The sequence below is a fragment of the Amblyomma americanum genome, chromosome 2, assembly GCF_052857255.1.
Source record: "Amblyomma americanum isolate KBUSLIRL-KWMA chromosome 2, ASM5285725v1, whole genome shotgun sequence".
In the NCBI taxonomy this organism is placed as follows: domain Eukaryota; kingdom Metazoa; phylum Arthropoda; class Arachnida; order Ixodida; family Ixodidae; genus Amblyomma; species Amblyomma americanum.
The window spans coordinates 46030576-46053165 of NC_135498.1; the positions used below are offsets into that span (position 1 = coordinate 46030576).

The 22590-nt window shown below is 46.4% G+C and overlaps 1 protein-coding gene and 1 pseudogene across 10 annotated transcripts in view; both read left to right on the forward strand.

Annotated features, from left to right (window-relative positions):
- Positions 1–4154: 4154 nt before the first annotated feature.
- Positions 4155–4331, forward strand: LOC144122348 (U2 spliceosomal RNA; annotated as a pseudogene).
- An 11010-nt stretch (positions 4332–15341) lies between these two features.
- Positions 15342–22590, forward strand: part of LOC144121162 (uncharacterized) — an 80265-nt gene continuing 73016 nt past the window's right edge. For 5 of the 10 annotated variants that reach the window (XM_077654166.1, XM_077654160.1, XM_077654167.1 and 2 more), the window contains exons 1-5: positions 15512–15646; positions 17727–17872; positions 18831–18940; positions 22059–22192; positions 22458–22531. In XM_077654166.1, the coding sequence (XP_077510292.1) occupies positions 17758–17872; positions 18831–18940; positions 22059–22192; positions 22458–22531 (433 nt within the window). In that variant the 5' untranslated portion in view covers positions 15512–15646; positions 17727–17757. Of the gene's footprint in view, positions 15647–17726; positions 17873–18830; positions 18941–22058; positions 22193–22457; positions 22532–22590 lie in introns of all 10 variants that reach the window. The other 5 variants (XM_077654162.1, XM_077654165.1, XM_077654161.1 and 2 more) reach the window with 5 other exon arrangements.

Sequence of the window (22590 nt, forward strand, 5' to 3'; positions counted from 1 at the left end):
TGACCTGGTGACATAGCTTTGTCTACACAGCCACAGAACGTTATCAACGAGTGTAGCTGCATCACGAGGCGCCATCTCGTGAGCAGACGAACCTGCGGCACAGCGTCCGTGCCAGATGCCATTGGTGCTGCGGCAGCGTCGGGTTCGTTTCTCTCCGCGACTTTGTCTTCTGCGGGAGGCTGTCTGTGGCGCCACTTCCTGCGCTCGGGCTTCTTCAGTGACAACGCCACCTGCGCGAGCCGGTCGAAGAGCACCTGGTCGGCCGCCGACAGAGAGCGCATCGAGCTCGACTCCTGCACTGAGCCGCGGCGCGGGGAGCGCGACGACACGTCCGGGGTGCGGTCCATGTTCTCCTTGTAGATGGTGGACAGCACGCGGTCCAGGAAGTAGAGCAGCGTCACGGACACCAGGGGGCCGGAGAAGAGCCAGGCGAACGCGAACGAGCTGAGGCAGGTGCCGACGAAGAGCCGCTTCCGCTGCAGCCCGAAGCGCGCGCAGACGCCGCACGCGAGGTGGAGCACCAGCTCGCTCCAGCGGTCGACGACCACCACCAGGAACAGCACCAGGGCCACGGTCAGAATATCGGCCTGTGCGGCAACACGAGACGACCGCGAATGGCGTGTGTTCACCTCGTATAGAGGTCCGCAGTCATGACGTCGACAGGGCTTGAGTAGCGGTAGCATTCAGTTTTTCTTTCATAGCTGGATTATTCTTTCACGTCATGCATAACGCGAGTCCGCACAACCTACATGCAGGCTTAGGCCGTGCTGTATTCAGCTTGTCCTTTATATTGGAATTCGTTTTGTTACCATACAACAAATGATTGGAGAGCGTGACGTTGTCAGGCATGAAAGAGCAGGTTTTCTTTTGTGAGAGAACCGTTTTGTTACAACGCAAAAAAATAAGAATGAAAAAATCACCACAACACTCGCATGGCCAGCCGGTCTTGTATACATGTGCTTTGTTCAAAGCAGACATGCGAACACTTGCTTGTCGGAAAATTTAAGTAGTATGCGCACTCTCATTTCCTTCGCCGAGTGCGGCCGTACTTGTTTTATTTGGGCATTGTTCAAGATTTGTACGTTAATGAAACAAGGAATAGAGCGTTAAATACTCAAGGCAGATTAATATTAACAGGAACACCTAATTACATTATATGTTGGCAATGTGATATCATTAGAAGCTGTTGATGTCTTTAGCAGAAGTGACTACTTCAGGTCTGGTGACGCCACGTCAGATCTGGAGGTTTCACATCCCTCCAGCCAGTGAGAATTATCCGGTTTTGTGGCGTCCCTTCTCTCCAGCCAATGGAAATGATCCGTTCTGGTGACGTCACTTTCATCCAGCCAATGGGCGAATTTCATGACCGATGACGTATTTTAGTCACATGTAGCTTCTAATGCTATCGCATTAAAATCTAATCGTGTTGCAATCAATGTATTAGCCACGAGTTTAGTGCGATGCGCTAAGATTACCACTGCGTACCATGTCGAGCATAAATATAGCCATCATTCGGAGGGAGTGACGCCGGGATGCGCCTAGCTTCTAGCACCAGCATTCTCGTAAATGTTTTTCTAATGCAATCTGTGAATGGGTGTTGCGCAAGCAGTTGGCCGCTTCTATGCCTCAGTACCCTTGAGCTTGACCCATCGCGGGAAGCTCAGTTGTGGCAACTGCGCCTAGGCCTTCACGCTAGAATAAGGCGGCTATAGTATTGACGGCCGCTTTCTTGCGTTATGATTGTCGCTCTCCAAGAAGTGTCACACGCATGTTAAACGACTTTACTGTGCGGCTACGTGCAATTTTTCGTCTGACACAGCCAACCAAAATAGCTACGGAAGCAGATCCCGGCACCTTTTTTCGGTTTCTTTCTGTCACCTCTAACTTGCCTCTAACATGCTTCTGACAGGAGCAATGTTAGTTACAGAACAGCACGAAGACTGCAGCAGAGGCAGGCGTAGCGATGTAAATGACAGAACTCACGCAGAGGTACTGGCGGGCTATCTCCTCCGGCGCCATGAGCTCCAATAGCGGCACGGTGACCAGGTGCACCAGGGCAGCACTGGGCTTGGGCAGCGAGTTGAAGGCCAACAGAAGCAGCGGCAGCAGCAGGCAGTAGAGACAGCCGCCGTACTGGAATACGAACAGCAGCAACAAGATACGACGATGAGCGTTGTGTGGTATGGTATGGTATGGTATGGTACGGTACGGTACGGTATGGTATGGTATGGAATGATATGGTATTGTATGGTATGATATGGCATGATATAGTATGGTATGATATGGTATGGTATGGTATGATATGGTATGATATGGTATTGTATGGTATGATATGGTATGATATAGTATGGTATGATATGGTATGGTATGGTATGATATGGTATGGTATGGTATGTATGATATGGTATGATATGGTATGGTATGGTGTGATATGGCATGGTATGGTATGGCACAGCACGGCATGGCACGATGCGGTCTGGAAAGGTATATGGTATGGCACACGGTATGGCACAGGAGGGTGATAAACTACGGCCATCATGAGCCAAACGCAGCTGATACTTTATTACTGTATTAAACTGTCAGACAAATTAAATATTTGGACACAGTTATTTAGAACGAAGTAGAAGTAGCCCGATACATGCACGCATGACCACGCGCAAAGACAAAATATTGAACACCTTGCCAAACGAACTCTGTGCTATACGCGTCCTGGTTCTGCATGTTTAGGACGATACAACAGACACTATGCGCATTGTGTTAGGAACGGGCCCCCGGAAGTAAGAAGTAACCCAAGCAGCACAAGTAATTGGCCCAACATTGGAGCCGTATTGGCAAAGGCCGGCCCTACAAAGGACCAGGATGGGACCATCCTGCTGCAATATTGGGCCGATGACCTGTGCTGCTTGGGAAGGTACGTAGAGCCGGTGCAGCCAAATTCTAGCTCTGGCAAAACGCCACGGAAGCGCGGTGCGCAGACACTCTCCTGCCAATCTTCTTCTTCACCGAGATCAGAGCCTATACTGTTGCACATGTCGGTGCACTGCACTCTAAGCAGCAGGCTCGTTGACAGACCACTCGCCTATAAACAAGGAGGCCAGGAGCAACATTGTCGATTTCACCGCAACAAGCAGCCGCAGCTCACCTTGGTGCCGAGGAAGAAAAGCGGCATCAGGTAGAGGGGCATGAGGATGCCCAGGTGGGACAAGCTGCGGCAGTCCTGGCGCTCTTCTATCGACAGGCTGGTCGAGCGCAGCGAGTAGACGGAAGAATACCGGCGAGGCGACTCCGCAGCTGCTGGTCGCTCCCCTGAAGATGCAGCAAAGTGGTGTGCCCTGTTTTAATTGTGTCGCTGCTTTCTTCAGAATGTCGGGGGCAGGCCAGTAGAGGGCAGTCATCCTTACATAATTATGGGAACTCTTACCTTCTGTCTTTCCCAGTGACCTTCTGACGTCCATGGCAGATCGCCGTGATCCGGGAAGCAATGAAAGGTTGCAGTGCAGTTGGCGTAGCGCACGAAGCGCTCAGTCAGTGCGAAGGCGATCTAGGAACGCTCGTTGACAAGACGGGGTTCGAAGCGCGTGACCACAAGCTACCTTCTTCTTCACTGAACGTGACACAATCACGCACGCGTCAGCGTAGAAGCCATCCCTTGTCAAGGCTAGAAGGAAGTTACGCTAATTTCAGCCGCCAAAGGTAACCGTTGCATTAACACTTTGCGGGGGCATTACATGTCTTTTTAACAGCCCTTAAAAAATTCTTTAGACAGTCTGTAGACTGTCCATAGACATCTCTCTATAAAGTCTATAGACTTTCTATAGACAAACCGTAGAGAGCAATCTGTAGGCAATAGAAACCCTATAGACAGTCTATGCAATAGAAACCCTATAGACAGTCTATAGACAATATATAGATTTATGGCCATACACTTTTGGTAGACTTTGTCTATAAAAAGTCTATAGACTATGAATGGACACAATTAAATGTTTATAGGAAGGCAATAGAGGCTATAAGAAGTCTATAGACTGTCTATAGACCATTTTTGTAACGGAGGATTGCAGTCGTGACAGGTTGACAACTACTGTATACAGTTGCATTGGAGCAGCCGTGACCGGCGAAAACCTGGAATAGTAGCGGTGTCAAACTGATCAAACTGAACCTCTGGACGAAGAGAATAAATGAATACCTGACCCGATACCTGTTTAATATCTGCTGCGGGTCCTTGGACCCAAAATATTAAACTTATTTTTGGAATATGGCGGAGTGCTTGGCTTGAAGCACTCTGGCACGGGTCGGCCCGGTATTGCACAGCCTCCGGGATCGGCCCGGGGCATATTAGCGCGCGCCTTCTGTTTTTATCTTTGCTCTCCTATCCTTTACCCCTCCTACATTCAGCACGCGGCAGCGAGCGTGGCTCGGCTTGAGCCAGTAGGCAGGCCAGTGTACTTTACTTTTCCTTCTTCCTATCAGCAACTGTAGCAGTAGCAGTAAAAGAATAAATGAGTGACGGATCTTTATTTCAGCAAGCAATTAAAGAGAATGTAAAAATGAAGTATAGTACTTCTGTGTTGGATTAAGTGTCCGAGATGGCGATGAAGTTGAAAATTGACAGGACGGTTACCAGTTTGCCCTCTTCTGGCCTATCCCCCCTGGCCTATCCCCCGTCGTGAGTATGTGTCATGCATGTCACTAAGGCAACAGCAACCAACACTGGTTAACGCGAGATTCAGCGGCAGCTGTTAAGGTATTTATACTTTACGATATGCTATAGTATAGAATATGTGAGCGACCTCAAATCTGTATAGTTCTAGGTTGCGGTTTTTAGTTTTCTACACTTAGTCGTTTTTCGTGTCCACCGCTCTAGAAGCGCAGCGCCGCCGATGAGCCTCTCCTCGAGTGGCGCGTTTCGCCGCAGCTGCCGCAGATGGACCGTGCTACATTCATCCGCTCTCGCCGTACCCTTCTTTTTTTCTTTCCACGGTAACCAGGTTCCAGGCGGTTACCGTGGCACTCCTTCCTACACTCTCGCCATACCCTCCTCCTGCTCTCAGTGTACCCTCCTTTAATGGCAACCCTCCATCTTATTCTAGGGTAGCTACCCTCCGGTTGGTTCCCATGGCAACCAGCGTTCTTGAGCTCTCGCCGTACCCTTCTCCTTCCCCGGTAATCATCCTCCGGTTTTGGGATTTCTCCGCTTCCGCCACACCCTCCTCCTTCCTCGGCAACCACCTTCCGGACGGTTACCGCTGTAACCATCCTCTGGTTAGCCTTCCTACGCTCTCGCCCTAAAGCGTCCTTCCAAGGTGACCCTCCTCGTCCTTCCAGGGTAAATACCCTCAAGGTGATTTCCGTGGCAACCGCTGACCGGTTGCGCCTCCTTGCGCTTTCGCCTTACCCTCCTCCTTCCAGGGTAACCACACTCCGGCTGGGGCTTCCTCCGCTCTCCCGATGCCCTCCTCCTTCCACGCTAACCACCCTCTGAATGGTTCCTGTGGTAACCACCAACCGGTTATGTATTTCTCCGTTCACGTCATACCTTCCTCCTTGTACGGTACGTAACCACCCTCCAGGTGGTTCCCATGTCAACGGACCCACCTGTTACGCCGACGACTACGAGATACTATGAACGGGCGCTTAATTAAAACTAAAGGAAGCAACCGCATGAAGCGCCGCTCATGTGCGCAGACTAGAAGAAGCGAAGTAAATATTGACAACGGTGGCGACAAAGGAGAAGTATATATAATGGGACTTTCTCATTTCCATACTTGCATGGAAACGTTGAAACATTTTACAAAGAAAAAAATGTATAGATGACCATTGCGATTGATGAGTTTTCCTTGCTCCGTTCGTGTCTTCGTTGTCTCGGAGGCGCTGAGGAATGCCGGGTGCTTGCTATGTGTCGCCCATCGCCGCGAGCTCCACCGCCTTGAACAGCGCGGCATCGTGGAATAGGGGTAGGGCAGTGAAGCTGCGGGATACCAGCCCTGTTTGCGGGAATGACCTGTGATGCGCCGCCGCCGCACTAGTTCCCCAGCAATGCAGCGGCGCAGCGACGACTTCAGAGTGGCGGAGATGCCTACAGGGACCGCCGCAGCATGTTGAAGTCGGGCGGCAGCAGGGGAACCGATAGAAGACGGGCGCCCTGGCGACCGCCGTTTCCGATGATAATAATAATTGGTTTTTGGTGGAAAGGAAATGGCGCAGTATCTGTCTCATATATCGTTGGACACCTGAACCGCGCCGTAAGGGAAGGGATAAAGGAGGGAGTGAAAGAAGAAGGGAAGAAGAGGTGCCGTAGTGGAGGGCTCCGGAATAATTTCGACCACCTGGGGATCTTTAACGTGCACTGACATCGCACAGCACACGGGCGCCTTAGCGTTTTTCCTCCATAAAAACGCAGCCGCCGCGGTCGATGGCGCGATGAAAAGGCAGACCGCTGCCGACCGCCGCCTGCGGCAGGGAGGAGACGGCACACGTGCGAGCGACGCCGTGCGCCGAGAGAGTTGCGGGACCAACCGAGTGTTCGAACGAAACTCTTGTTTGGTATTTCAAAACGAAAACGCAAGAGCACAACCTTCTGAGCCCGCAGCTGGCGGCGAAAGAAGAGAACGAGCAGTCGTTTTTATTTATTGTTTTTATTTATTGTTGAAAATCGTTGGTCCCAGGAAGTTACCTAGTTATCCTTCTGGGAAGAAAACGGGCTGTTTCGTTTTTGTTGCGGCTAAATTCACGCATTCACTGCCTGAAAACGGTTATAGATCCTTACTGGGGCCACTGTATTTTTGCTTGAGTTTCTATTTTCGGCATCTACGGTCTGGAAATGTCTGATGTTGTACTAAAGCATATTCCATTCCTTCTGGACAACCCTGGGAGATACGTTGCTTGCTGGGATAATGCAGGCGAAGTACTGGTGCAGTAAGGTAGGGCGATTTAGCAGTGCATGATTCGAAAATAGGTATGATCCATCGGACAAGGCAACAGGAGAGAGAGATCCGGTGGCCCCTCTAATGTGCTCTTACTCGGCCTGTGTCGTGTAATTTAGCAGTGCGTACAACTGTGAAGACAACCGTGGCACATGCCATTCCACGTACCTTGTGTATTGTACACACGCGGTGGCAGTGCGGCTCTGCAGATTACAGTCCATAGACCCCAGGGCGGCCCCTACGATAAGTATATAAGTATACGATAAGTATACGATAAGTATATAAGTATAAGTGTACGATAAGTATATGTACCAGCATACAACAGAAATAAGCACGCGCGTGCGGCGACGATAGAAACGGCAACGCGTTATTATATTGGCCTATCATGCAGCCGTACGGTTGTCCTGAAACTGTCGAATTTCAACCACCTTGAATTCATTAACGCGCAATGACAGAGCGAAATGTGTTTCCGTATTTCGCCCAAATCGAAATGCGACGGGACTCGATCCCGCGACTTTGGGTTCAGCAGCCTACAGCACCAATGCTACTGAGCCACCGAGGAAACGGAAAAAAAGTAGCATAAAGGCACTGCCTCTGCCAAAAGTAACCGGGCAGAATGGTTTACTTACGCCACTCTAAAGCTACAAATCTCTGTAAAGCAAAAAAAAAATGGCTGTGGTTCAGCTATGGTTAACCCTAGTTGAATTGCGAGAGCTTCGTTTCCTGGGCACGTCGTTTAAGCAGCGTCAAATTCCGACGCTTTCGAGAACTCAAATCGGTCCCTTCCGCAGTTGAAGAGTCACTCCGGGACGTGGCACTTCTAGCCGCATCTTCGTTACGACGCTTCTCGAGTCGTGCGGCGCGTTCTTTTGGCGTCTCTTGAGCGCTCGGTCATCTCACCTACGCTTTTTAACGTTGCAATGATCAGCCTTGCAAAACATCTTAAGGAAGTCGAAGGAATACACCATGCCATGTATGCCGACGACATCACCATCTGGACAAATACGGGCTCACTAAAAGAAAAGGAGGAAAGACTATATACAGGAGACCGCGACCTGCGTAGAGAACTACGTAAAAGCGAGAGGGCTAGCATGCTCCACCGAAAAATCAGAACTGCTCAGAGTCTGGAGAGGGAAAAAAACCGCGCAGTCCCGACCAGCGACGAGCTTAGGCTCAACGTCTACCTAGAGGGAAAACCCATACCAGAGAAAACACTCATAAGAATCTTGGGCATGTGGAGACAATCAAACCAACGGTGTACACATTCACTTGCTCTACTCAAAGCTTCCACCGTATACAAGTTGCCCGCATGATCACGCGCGTCTCCCATAAACGCTCGGGCATGCGAGAAGACACGCTAAGGCTGGTCAGGAGCCTGGTGATCAGCCGAGTCACCTACAGTCTTCCATACTACAACCCAATTAAAAGCGAAATCCAACAGATTGATGCGATTATACGCAAAGCATACAAAACAGCACTCCATCTACCGCAATGCACATCCACAGAGAAGCTTTTAGCACTAGGACTTCATAACAACTTTGAAGAACTGAGAGAGGCACAACACGTCGCCCAGTTGCAGAGACTACAGCAGACTCCGTCTGGCAGGGGCTTCTGCAGAAGTTGGGATGCAACGAACAAATACAAGAAATCCAGCGAACTGCAACTATCCCGGACGGCATACGAGGCGCAATTAGAGTGACCCCCATCCCCAAGAACATGGACCCCAACCTACACGAAGGACGCAGAAAGGCGAGAGCCGAGTACATCCAAAAATCACTAGCCCGCCAGACAACAACGGTGTATGTGGACGCAGCCACATACCCCAGAAGGACGGGACAAAACAACCCCAACGCGGTGGCGGCTGTAATAAACTCGGACATGCGGGAAATCATCAATGGTACCTCCTTGAATAACGTTGACAACTAAACCCATTCCCCTCTTCATTCTTTTCGCAAGATACACAGCTCACTAGGATCCTGTGTGATGCACACACGCACAGTGACGTCGGGAGTGGCACAGCAGGCCTGACAGACCGGATTTCTCCAAATGACAAGCACGTGCGTTGATGAAATGACAACTGGAACAAGGGGGTATCAGACATGGCGAGCGACGTGTGAATATTTAAAAAAAAACTGCGCTTGGAGGCACAGACACGTGCGCACTTCCAAGGAAAAATGGCATGCGTCGGTGCGATGAAGGCGGCTGGATTCGTTTCTTACTGCTCAGTGCATGCATGGTTAGGGCGCTCGGCTACTGATCCGGAGTTCCCGGGTTCGAACCCGACCGCGGCGGCTGCGTTTTTATGGAGGCAAAACGCTAAGGCGCCCGTGTGCTGTGCGTTGTCAGTGCACGTTAAAAATTCTCAGGTGGTCGAAATTATTCCGAAGCCCTCCACTGCGGCACCCCTTTCTTCTTTCACTCCCTCCGTTATCCCTTCTCTTACGGCGCGGTTCAGATTTCCAACTATATATGAGACAGATACTGCGCCATTTCATTTCCCCCAAAACCAATTATTATTATTACTGCAGTTTAAAGAATTTTCGGGAAAGAGGTTTCTTGTTGTACATGTACATCTTCGCAACTGCCTTCTTGTCTGTTATGTCAAGTGCATGGTTTGTTAGCACCGGTTTGATGAGCTTGCATATAATTTGCCGCTATCCTTGTTCTCAGAGGTCAGGACAGGGAAACCCGCGATTTTATTCACACTGTAGAGCAAGCATGTGCGTGTCCAGTTGCCTTTGAAGATGCGTTCGTTCTTTGAGCATGATATCGACGAACCTCTTGAGGCCCTGTAACACTCTTAGGAGCGCTGAAGTCGGTTAAAAGAGTCCGCCCCTGTCTTGGTGGGCCGTCAGAATGTCTACAGTAGCATTTCCTTGGCTGGAAATGCAAGCTACAAACTGCAGAATAATTTTATGTTGTGTTTGGCTGCCAGTTTTTCTTCTAATTACCTTGAGCCATCTTTCCCGGAGTTCTAAGTCGGCAGGAATTTCATGGAACGAAACGCCGGGCTTCTTGTTTCGCTGCCTGGATATGCAAAACGGAACGCAACAGCAATGCAGTTTCCCTCCCTACTCCCTCCAGCAACTGCAGTTATCGACGCGTCACTTGCCAAACGGTAACACTAAACACACCACACAAATAATAAGAAACAGCGCACCAGAAGGCATACTTTTTGCTGCAACAGCAGTCACAAGAAAATTCTGCGCTGCCTGTGTGCCGTCTGCTAGAGGGTCATATGACAGCGGGCAGAAAAACCGCTGACGCTTGAGGCATGTTCTTCAGGAGGCATTGCACGCGTACCGTCGCTGTATAGTCGATGTTTCACTTCGCCATGCAACAGTGGCGGCCAGGGTTGGGTTCCGTATATAACCATTTCTTTCGCGAATGACATGATGCGTTTTCCTAGGGAGCACCATGAATTCTTAATGCCGCTGTTGTGCAAAATTAAAGCAGATGCGCAGGTATTACGCCAAATGGCTTTAACTGCCCGCTAACTGCATCGCTGGCACCCGCAGCGCTGTTGTGATAGCATGCCCCCCACCAACCATGGAGGAAGGAAAATGGAAAATTTCCTTCCTCCATGCCACCAACCATCGCTACTCCACTGAAGACCTACTGAACTAGAGCCCTGCACACTTGGCGGGGTCCTACTCGACTGCGTGAGCCAACTTTCATTAACTTTTTAGCCGTTGAGGGCGCTTAGTTGACCTGTTTGTGATCATCATCATCATCATCGTTCTTTTCACAAATCCTTTCTCTCCTCCCACTGCCTCCATGTGCATTTGTCCTGTCTTATTATTTAAGAAACCTTGGAATGAACGATGAATAATAATAATAATTGGTTTTTTGGGGAAAGGAAATGGCGCAGTATCTGTCTCATATATCTTTGGACACCTGAACCGCGCCGTAAGGGAAGGGATAAAGGAGGGAGTGAAAGAAGGAAGAATAGGTGCCGTAGTGGAGGGCTCCGGCATAATTTCGACCACCTGGGGATCTTTAACGTGCACTGACATCGCACAGGACACGGGCGCCTTAGCGTTTTTCCTCCACAAAAACGCAGCCGCCGCGGTCGGGTTCGAACCCGGGAACTCCGGATCAGTAATGCAAATATGACATTTCTTTATATCCTAGCAGTGAATATTCTGTTTGCGCGCATGCATGCGTGAGACTTGCTGGCATCTTTGCTAAGGCAATGGATGAATGATAAATAGTCAGAACGTAGACAATTGACAAAACTATTATATCCTTGAAGTAAAATAACCGACGCCATCTTGCTCAATTGTTTAATTGTAGCGCCACGCCGCCCGTAGACGCCCTTCAGCGGCAACAGGCATGAACTAGAAGGTGCGCGCTCTAGGCTTTAAAACCGGTTGCCGTGGCGCGGCGCTAGCGTAGATTCCTGGAGCAGAAACAGCGCGTCGTCGGAACGTGCGCTGCGCGGCTACGAGGGGCCGTCAGGACAGTCGCGCTGTTTGTTTTTTTTATGGCGTTATCACATAAGTATCCCAATTTTTAATGCATCACCGCTGGATAATTGTGGATAATCATTTTAACCTTTCAAAGGGAAATCAGTGGCTGTGTTTCAGTGACGGCGCCAACGGGAGGCAAGGGATGGCGGCCGCTACCTCGAAAATTTGCCCGGCGCTCCTTTCTGTCACTGGAGGGATTGATTTTGTTCGCTCACAAGCACCTAAGAGGCTTAACGTTAGCGTTGCGTTATGTTAAACCAATATATCGCTGTCTCAATGCCGCAGTTTGTTCTTTTGATTTTGTCTTGAAGAGGAACAATGCCCAAAAATTAACTCCCCCTTCGACGTACGCCAACCCCGTAGGATATCCTGGGCAGCCCTTGGAATGGTAAAACCATAACCTACAACTTTTGGCTGCAAGTTTGTTCTATTTGAAAAAAGGCAACTGCCAATCTTGGTTTTTTCGTGGTTTTGTTTTATTATTTTTTTTTTCAAGAAGGTGAGGTGGAATATCTTCTAGACGAAATAGGATAGCGCTTGAACGATGAGTCCGCAAGTGCCTTTTACTGTTTCGCTCACTCGTTGAAGTTCAGCACACAGGACAACGGATACTTGATATTTTTTTCCCTATGCTTTATTGTATTCACCACCGTTCTGACTATAGCTTTACTCGCGAAAATTTTATAATGCTACTAAAATATCATGCGTTCAAGGCGTTCTTATAAGGCTACTAGGAGATTTCCCAGCTACCCTTCCATAATTGGACATTTAATGGCTGATGGAACGGGTCACTGATCTCCAATAGGTGGCTGGATGCCGCATTCCCGCGTTCTGAAGTGGGCGCAAGTGAAGCCACCGGAAGATGGATGACATGTCCCGGAAGTTCGGTGTCTGCTGTGTATTTTAATGCAAAAAGTCGCGTCTTTCACCCTTCCATCCTCAGTTATTCGCGTTGTTTTCCTGTAACGTCTACTGTACTATCAAAGGAATAAGCAAGCTGAATGTGATAAATGTGAGCATTGTTCGGGGAACACTGTAATTTCAGAGGAACCGAAGTGAACAGGCATGCATGTCTCACCATGCCGCGACAAAGGGGTACGTGCATTAAACATTATTTTCTGACCTGGTTCTTTTCTTCCGAGAGTAATTAGGAGAACTAGTGGAATGACGATGAGCCTAGGTCATTCTCGTGTAGGAAAGAAAGGCAATGGCGCGGAAATCCTGACACTCGAAGAGCCACTCGTACAGCTGCCGCTGTTTCAATTTCGGGTTGGTGGCGGACGATGTCTCTTCTCATCGATGAAAGGTGACGTTTATCGCTTTAATGTGCCATTTACCTTTCAGACGTGCTTTTAATCTAACTCTATAGCACAGCCACGTTTCATCTGCACAGCGCGAGAGAAGACGACATGTGACAAGCGCTGTTAGAAGTCAACTGCACCAAGCATCACGAATAAAAGCCCATTCAGGCATAATTTGTGACAGTACGAAACAGTACTTGACATGCTCCGCCGAAAAAGCAGTACCATATACATTTTGGACGAGCTAATGTGAACCAGCAGAACACCGACGGTACCTCACCAGATTGTGGCCTCGCCCTAGCTCGCACTGGTTCGGTCTAAACATAATTCGGTAAAATGTTCGCTGCAAAGTCGGCTGCCTAATGAAGGTTTACACCTATTCTTTCTTAAATTTATCCCCCATTGATGGTATAACTTGAGCTTAGAGCGCGACAACGTGCATCACAACAAAGAGCAGAATTGGCGACGCTAGCGCAACAGGACGACACAGTTGAGCAGACGAGGCTCCGTACGTGCTGTGTGCAGCGACGTTCTGTCGTCTGCTAGTGTTGTCCCATAGCGCTGCAATGGACCCTTATTTTTGAAACGTCTTTCCCGAGGACTTTGCTGCTCTCCTCATGCAGTTGACGGCGCAACAGGTAGGCATTGTCACGAAGAAAGACGAGAACGTCGAAAAGGCAAAATGCTAAGCGGAAAACGAAAACTAAAACTGAAAAATCCTGCTGAGGTCCGATTTCGTGCACTGCCAAAGGCTGACTTTCGGGACATGCCGCCCAACTTTCGTTGGCTTCACTTTCGAGCGCCCGATGCGCCATCCAGTCCCCTAGTGGAGATCAGTGGAACGGGCGGATGTAGCATCAGTTGCATATGGGAGCACGACGCCCACTATTTAAAGAAGGCCATTCATGCATTCATGCAAATCGCCTTATAGTGCGCAATTTCCTACCCATAGTGTACTTATTCTTCGTTCAAGGTCACTAAGATTGGTTGCGCCGTTAATTATAATGGCCAACCTATACTGTTACTTTTTCTTCTAATACTCGCTTCCCAAAGGTTTGTTTTTTGTTACTAATTAATTAATGCAGACCTTATAATCGAGTTCCATGTCGCTCCTACCTAATTTTAGAAATGACTGTTTTAGTTTAACGTTAACGTAACCACAAGCCAAATAAACGAAATTTTAGAATTATAAAATGCTAATTTTGATGCAGTTGACGCAACGGACTTCCGCTTGTAAAAGAGCATTCATTTCTGGCTTGGACGTACAATCTCAGATTGGTCATATTCAATAATAATAATAATAACAGCTGTTATGTTCTCATGATACAGATATGCAGAAAGCTGCCCCGTTCCCACTTTGTACTGGTGCTCAAGCGGTGGAAATTTAAGTGATTAAAAGGTACCGTACGTGGCGGACGCCTTATAATGGTGTCACTGCAGGGACTACGGCTGACTTCGAGTCTTTGAGAGCTGCTCAGTGATCACGAATAGTGGCCGCCTTACAAAAGAAATAACAGAAACATACCGTTCAAATTTCTTCTGCCGCATGAGCGAGCCCTCTCTCATTCTCACAGAAAGGGAAATGTCGCTTCTGTCTGCGTCGGCGGATGTAGGTCTCTAATCTGTTTGCCTCTTCCCATAGTTTCATTTATTGCCTTCTTTTTCCTGCTAATGAACACTTGCTTTATTGTATTTTTTTCGCGCTTCCCTTTTCTTTCGCCGCCGTGATGACTGATCAATGGTTAATTTTGTAGTGCGCGCTCGGCTGCTGGCCCGATAGATTCGTGTTGGATTCCGGCCACAGCGGTCGCATTTAGATGGAGGCGAAGTGCTATAAAGGCACGCGCGTACTGTGCGATGTCAATGCCCATTAAATAACGTACCCCAGTGGTTCGAAATTATGCAGAGTGGCTACGACGTCCTTCGTAACCTGAGTCACTTGTCCCAATAGCGACTCAGGTTACGGGGTTAAATCCCAGGTTGAAGCCCATAAAACTGATCCAAACCTTTCACTTTCTTTTTCAACACCTCCGTTCATTCCTTTTACTCTTCGCCCACACCCTTTCATTCTTGCTTTACCGTCGTTTCGTCTTCACCTACATTTCATTTAACCATTCTTCTTTCACATTTTTCTCGAGCTTCGCTGCTCATCGCGTTCGCTGGCCGCGTACTTGCTCTGCAGTACACTTTTCCTGCCACAGATTATTTTTGCTCTATGTGTCTTTGGCTGCCAATGCATCCTCAGGGTGCCCCGCTCAGGCGAAATGTTCGCGGCCGGCTAGTTGTGAAGTGGTACCCGCGCTTTGTAGACTTTTTGCATATTTTTATGTTTATGAGGGACGCGCTTACACGCTTTTATTATCCCAACGAGCTGAAAGCGGCACGCTTTCCCAACGACAACGTTCAAACTCGCTTAATGCAGCGACGCAGCAACGCAGACAGCCAGCTTTCCCCTCCAGTATTCGACGGCAGCGCCACGCGCGGCCAACCGCTTTTTTTTTTTTTTGCTTCAGCGCCTACCATCGAAACCCGCTTCGCTCTTGCCACTACAACACCTTCTAGAATACTGGAACTATAGTGAACTAGAATACTTTCTAGTTCACTATAACTAGAACACTTCGCGAGGCGACAGTGGCGGCAGCAGCGGCGATTCCGGGTTTTCAAATTTTGCCAACAACAAGCACGAAACAAGTATCTTTTGTGACTTACGAAAAAAAAAATAAAGAGCAATATTTTTATGTTGTGAATTTATCTAACTACATGTACGTAGCTGAGCTTAGCTAATATTCGTCTGCACGCCGTCTGGTATGGCCACTGCTGCCACTTCGAAGTTGGTTCGTTACATATGTTCACTGGCTACGTTTGTGGTGGCAGCGCGTTGAACGAGAGGGAAAACCAAGTGAAAACTTAGCAGTCTGTGGTAAGTATCGACATCCTCGCCGCATTGACGACGGTAAGTCCTACGTATCGGGTTATTGTTCATATAATTTAGCTGTAAACGATGTGCACAGTTTCGCTCCGTTAGAAGTTTGTAAACTTTGTAATCTTTTTCATTTCGGTCTCACTGTGTAGAGACAAAAGTGCAGAATATATATGTGATAGTCGTCTATAGTTAGCGACAGCTCGTGACTGAAAAGCATTTTTTTTTTTGTCAAGTGCATGCGTTGGAGCGCCAGCGTTCATTGCCCGTGCCGGGCAGTTCAGTTTGTTGAGCATCTCCATGTTGTGTTATAGTTTCGATTTGCATATGCTACTGCGCCGTATTTATTATTGATCAAACTTTTTTTCCCCCATTAATATGTTAAGATTGCTTTTTATGTTGTAATGACCATGTAACTTACATGCCGATGCATCGATCGCTGCACACGAACCGTAAAATGCTTCTCACCGTTGAACCGCATGCCTATTCGCGCAGGAATTTGACGCAGAGATGGCATACGACAGTCTTGCTTTCTTAATACCAATTTTGGATGATGTGCTTTCCTGATGTGATCAGAATTGTAATCGTTAAGCATTGGCGACCAGCTTTAATTCGCACAACTGGTGCGCGTTTAGCATTGCCACACGGTACTTTAGGCATACCGATGTCGAATAAAAGAGTGCAGGCGGTGAAAGCATGGAATGTGCTAAATTTTTATTCGCTAGCTGTTATAAAAAAATAGCAGTTATCTCAAAATGCTTGTTATTCTGGTTGTCGAGTGTGAGACGTATTTCATCATGCAACTTCTGAGGAGCGTTCGGCCCCGCTAGGCCTACTCGCCATGCAGTCGCCTTTTTTGTCGCTGTGGCACCCTCGACTGACGATGTGGCGGGAAGGCTATTCTCCGCCATCATGAATCTTTTAGGAGCCCATCTCAAAAACTGCAGCTGTGCAATGCGCCATGTATATGTATAATTACGTAGGCCCGTAATCTAATCACGTAATAATAATTCTCCCGTGGCCAGCAAAGTATGTTCTGCTGCTATAGTAGGATACAACTTAAAAAAACAGCAGTTAACACTGGGCCACGGTCCGCGGCGTACTGTATTACTCCGCTAGCCAGTCACAAAAGTGAACGAAATCAGCTTTTTAATATTTGACATTATATTACAACTCTATAGTAGCATGCAGATTTGCACAGAGAAGGAGCTATAGCATGTGGTCTTGTAGCTAGCTTAGCTGCAGAATTAAATTTACTGAAAAAGTGCACTCAATCAAGTTTTGCTGCTGAATAGTTTAGTTTTTGTACGAGAGGACTGTTCATGTGCTTCTGCTGTGATATACTGTCTGAGATATGTTTACAAAATGTGCAGCTTTTCAGCTTCATTGCACCAAGCACTGCAGTTAATTCATTGCGTTCTTCCTAGTTTGGCTTCTGGAAAGACTTCAGGAAAGAGCTGGCTTTCGATAGCGACTGTTGGATTCGGTAGCTTTAATATGTGGCATTTAGTCTTGGACTACCTTACCTGCAGCGATGAAGAGATGACCAAAATCTATGGAATTGTACTGTGCAGTCGCGAAAATGCGCACTGATGACAAGATAATTATAACATGCTGCCTGCATGTCCCTCAGAGTAAAATTGGCACTTGTGAAGCCCGATGTGTTTAACTAAGCAATGATAGCTAAAATGATAAAAATTTGATATTGTAAAGCACTCATGCAGTAGTGAATCATATGAATGATACAACAATGGGCAACAAAGGCTCAGCCTTCAGCTCACCTAACACTGAATGGGCTGATGCAAGTGCATTTGTCTGCACTCTTTTGTTTATCTTGTTATGGTTCGTTTTCTTGTAATTGCATAGCACCAAAAGTAGTGAGTGGTCATCGCTCACTTATTCCAAGTTATAATATATCAGGTATATGGGCAATTAAGTCCGCCTGATTAATTCTTCTAAAGTGATGCTTTATGATGTATGACATGCTTTCATTGTGCTGCTTGTTGCATCTGATGTCTCCTTTCTTTTTTTACCATCCATAGCAGCAAATTTTTCTTAGCATCCTTTTCCTCCTTTTGAATTTTTGAATGCTTGTATGTTTTATTTTGTGTAGAAGACAACTAGCCCACTGCACAGGAAAGACAATGAGTGCAGGCCAAGGCCAACATCAACAAATGCCAACAACGTCACGAGTTGGAACTGTCGGTCTTGCACAGACTGGTGATTATGGATCCTCTAATGCTGCTGAGGGGCAACCTGGTAAGACAGCAGGATTAGGTGTTGTTAGTAAGTTGAGCTCTAAGGTTTGAAGCTGTAGCTTCAGGACAGTTTAAACTGTCTTGCAGAAATTTTTGGCTCACTTGAGTCATCTAATCTACATATACTGTTGGGTTGCTTGGGTGGAAAATGTGAGGGTATTTCTGCTTTTTCAATTTCTGGCTAAGTGTGAAACTTCTGTTGTGGCACATTAGAAACTGAAAATTGAAGTAATGGGCATATGTTTTTACTGTGCTTTGCTATTTAAGGGACATCATCTATGCAGGAGAGATGCACAGGTGTAGCGCACGGGTAGCTTGACCTTCGAGTCTCCCGTGCAATTCCTGTGACCTCCCCCATCTAGCATCACAACAACAGTATAATGCTGCTAACTCTGCCATGGCTTGTCTTACAATCTTGAATTTATTCATTGCCTTTTGCACTGCCTCTTTTTATGGTCATTTTTGTGCATAAATGTTGTGATCATATAGTCACTCTTTTTTGTGCAAGACAAGTTGGGTGGCCTAAAGCAAGTTTGAGCTTGTACTGAAGCTTGTACCACCCTTGATTCTCATCTAGAAATTTTTTTCATAATATAGTAACTACGTTGCTGTAACTGGTAACTTTAGTTCCAAAATATCTTGAAGGTATGGATGATTGCCTTGAATATGGGACTGAAATCAATGAGAGAGTAAACCTCATACAGGCTTACAAGTCTACTGGCGCAGAAGCTGTACTTTTGAATATTGGTGCTTTTTCGTTTGCTCAATTGTGTCGCGATGACGCTGATTTGAGTTCTTTTTCCTGTCCTTCTTTTGCTCTTATTCCACTTAGCTGACCGCTACTGCCTGCAATTATGGCTTTTAGCTGACCATTGATTGTTCAGCTACAGTCATAGCTTTAGTAGGAAACCACTGCTTATGGATTTCTTTTATGCACATGGCATTCTTTTCTTATGCAGGTGCAGGCATGACCTCAAGTCAGCAAAGACCTTGTTACTCGGATGGATTGGATTTCATAAGAGAGACACATGACAAGTTAATCAAATTGACAATGGAGCTCAAATTCAAGGTAAGAACTGTGCTGTATTGTACATGAATTTTCTCATCACTAACAAAGACAGATATGCATAACTGATACCTCAGTTGTTGAGCTGCTGGCTGTATTTGCACTAAAATTTTGCAGGAATTATTTGTATTATTCTTGCAGAATATGGTCTCACTGAGTGTTATATCTGACACACACTTCTACAGTAAGTGCACTTTGATAAAGATATCAAAAAGTATTAGCCAGGCTGTCGCTGGCACAGTTATTCACAAGCAGCGTGAAGAGTACTCAGTTTTAAGGCAAAAGCCTTATATGACCCATTAGCAATGAAGCATGACATCGGCGTCCAGGAAAAGTCAAGAAAATCGCCAATTAGACTTGCTGTGTAGTACCTAGAGTTGCACGTAGGTCTGTCATATTGCTATCCAAAGTAACCATATGAGGGAAAGCCGCAACTCCTGCATGCAGGAGGCAGACTTGATGTGGTGGTTAGAGCGAGTGCAGGCTCAACCTGCTTGATTCTGGCTGCCGAACTTGCTCTATTCTAGGCAGATTACTGTTGCATTGAATGACACAACTTGCTAGTAATGCATAAGCTGCACTAATTAGGCATATTTCAATCGCCATGTGGCGGATGAGTGGCGTTGTCTGTTGTAGCACCACAAATCACAAGCGTTTTTTTTTAACAATCTGCAAACACTTGCAATAAAATGGCTGGTTATTGATAAAAAACCATCGATTTAAATGTGCACTCGAACAAAATTAAATGCCGCAAAGCACGAGAACAGTAGGCGTACGAATGGACTGTCAGCAACTGTCTAGTGCTAGACGATACGCAGCAGCTGGCTTCTCTGCAATCCATGGATGCTTTTCAGTCGTAATCTGGTTTAGCCGAGAGAGGTGCGAGCAGCGCGGGGAACGCTAACGCGCAACTCTAGGTACTTATACAGTAACTCTACCCCCTTTATAATGTCGTCAGCAAAGTAAAAGATTTCTTCCAAAGGTGTGTGGAATTGAACCCAGGAACTTCAGATTGCGAGGCGAGCATGCAACCCATTGGACACAAAACCGCATTGCTTCTTGGCAAATAATGGTGAACCTAGTGAATGCATTGCCTTACGACTGTATACTAATGGGTAGTTGGGTCATTTGAAAGGAAGGAAAAAATATAAATTGAAAATTAAGGATTTCACCTTTAAAGCATGTAAATAGTCTTAAGTGCTTCCTTAATTTTTTGTTGAAGGGACACACAAGTTAATTTTCTTCTGTGGATAAGTTTAATAAATCAAGGTCTATAATTTTGACAAAAGTTTAGACAATTTAGACAATAACTTAATGCCTAACCTTTCCCGATCTCCACTTAGCACCGTCATATGTGCAAAAGCATCATGTTCACGTGGTTCCCTGCACCGAAATCTAAAATGTGCTCTTGATCGTGTCTAGAAATCGGCCTATATATTCTTGGTACACCCCCCCGCTGGAAATCCCCTCACCATATTTGCCTAGATTTCCTGCAGAATTGCCTAAAATTGATACAAAAAGGAATTGGGTACCCGCATTTATTTTCAATAACCATATATGCACTAGTTCAATGCATTCAAACTTTATAATAAAAGTTACTGGCACCCGCCTTTGTACAATAGCTGTTCGGTTTGGATCTTCTGCTTACCACATAAGTATGGTTGTCAATAGCAGCTCTTCACCTGTGCCACTTGGCACTCCTCGGTGCATGTCTGGACATGCATAACCAAGTTATTTTTTTGGTCATGGTCAGACATGCGTAGGACTGCAATTCATTAAGACTTATTCTTTGTGACATATATCACTTTGGAATTAACTGCCTGATATTATTTCACCTAGATCTAACCCATTTTCATTCAGAGTCCAGATATAGCTTGCATAGTGAGCACTATTTGTTTTCTTTTGCTACCTTGATATTCCTGTTTTTCTTATCACAAAATCTTTATCATATACTTTACCTCAATGCCAGAATTTGTTTTTGAATTTGTTTTGAATTTGTTTTTTTGTGAATGGTAACCACAGGGCTGAGGTTTGTTTGTTCATTAATTCAACAAAGGAATATTTGAAGACTTAATTTGGCCTTTGGCTGTACTATTGAGTATTCACAATTTTTGTATTGAGAAGAAATGGTGGAAACTGATAGCGACATTATTGGCACTTACATGGACTGGTATTCACATGACTTAGTTGAAGATTGTAAGTTTAATTTTGCGGAAATGGCGCAGGGACTGTTTCGCATAACTTGGTGGACACCCAAACTGCGCTGCAAGGGAAAGGAGGAAGGTGGGAGCGAAAGAAGAAAGAGGTGCCGTAGTGGAGGGCTGAGCGATAATTTCGACACGTAAGGATCTTTTAATGTGCACTGACGTGCTGATTTAGTTTGATGGCTTGACCAGTGTGACAAAATTCGGCACATATTCGAAAAAAACAGCGCTGCGCTTAAGCAATCGCGCCCGCGGGCTGTAAAATAATAAAAAAAAGCAACGGGGACGGAACCCCGGAGAGCGCATATTTTTGCGTGTGCTGCTGCCCTTTCCACCCAGCTCTCCTGCGCAGCGCCAAAGAAAACGTGGCCACGCGCGGCGTCGATTTCTCTAGGATGTTCGAGTAGTTTCTACTCATCGTCGACGGCGAGGGCGTAACCTTGGCCGCGCTAAAGTGATACCCTCCCCACTTCGCACTATGCACTATTGTATGTCCTTTGCCAGGCTTGTGGTGCCTTGAGCAAAGATGTGGAACTGGTGAATTTTGGTTGGGACAATGCTTATTCAGGTGACTATCTGGCTTAGTCTCAATGCTTTATGAGCCCCAGCTGAAAAAATATCATTGGTTCCAAATGGAATCTTAAATGGAACGATTTGGAACTAATCAGGTTTTCGGACTCTATCAGCTGGTTCCAAATGGTTGCATTTAATACATTCTAGTGGGACGTAATGGGAATTTTCAGCTGAATTCAATTGGAATTGCAACCAATTAGGCTCTTGTACAGTTCCGAATGGTTCAACTTACAGTAATGTTATTTTGGATTCAAATTGGAATCAATGGATTTTTTTTTTTGTTGTGCAGCAAATTTCTGAACTTGCACCTGCTTTCTGTCTCTTTGTTTTGTGATTTCTGCTAGGAGCGTGAAATAGCTGATTGCCACTCATTGCTTGAAAAGAAGGCATCTCGCTTGTCAAGTCTCTCAACTGAACTGTGTCATGTCAAGAGTGCCATGGAAGAGCAGGTGCGACATAATAAAGCAGCTGAAATGAGGTGAGTCACTGTGCATGTGCACTGCCTTTCTATTTTTCTTTTACTGGACTATGTGTTTTAGTATATCTAGGTGCCATTTCTTGTGTCATGGCTGCAAATGTGAATAAGTAAACCATATGTGGACAAAATTCAAACTGTGGGGAACATATACTTACATTACTTACTAGAAAACCCAATCCTAATTTTATTGTTTTTATTGGCTTATAAACTGTACCAAGCATACTTAATTTTTGCTCTTTGTAAACAGGAAAACTTTTGCTTACAGAATCATGGACATCACTCTTAGGGAATACAGTAACTATGAGGGGTTCCAATGTTTGCTGAAGAAATTACATTCATGTAAGTATTTGGTGCATGCACCATTAAGCCCTTGTGTATTTACCTCTTACTAGCTTGCA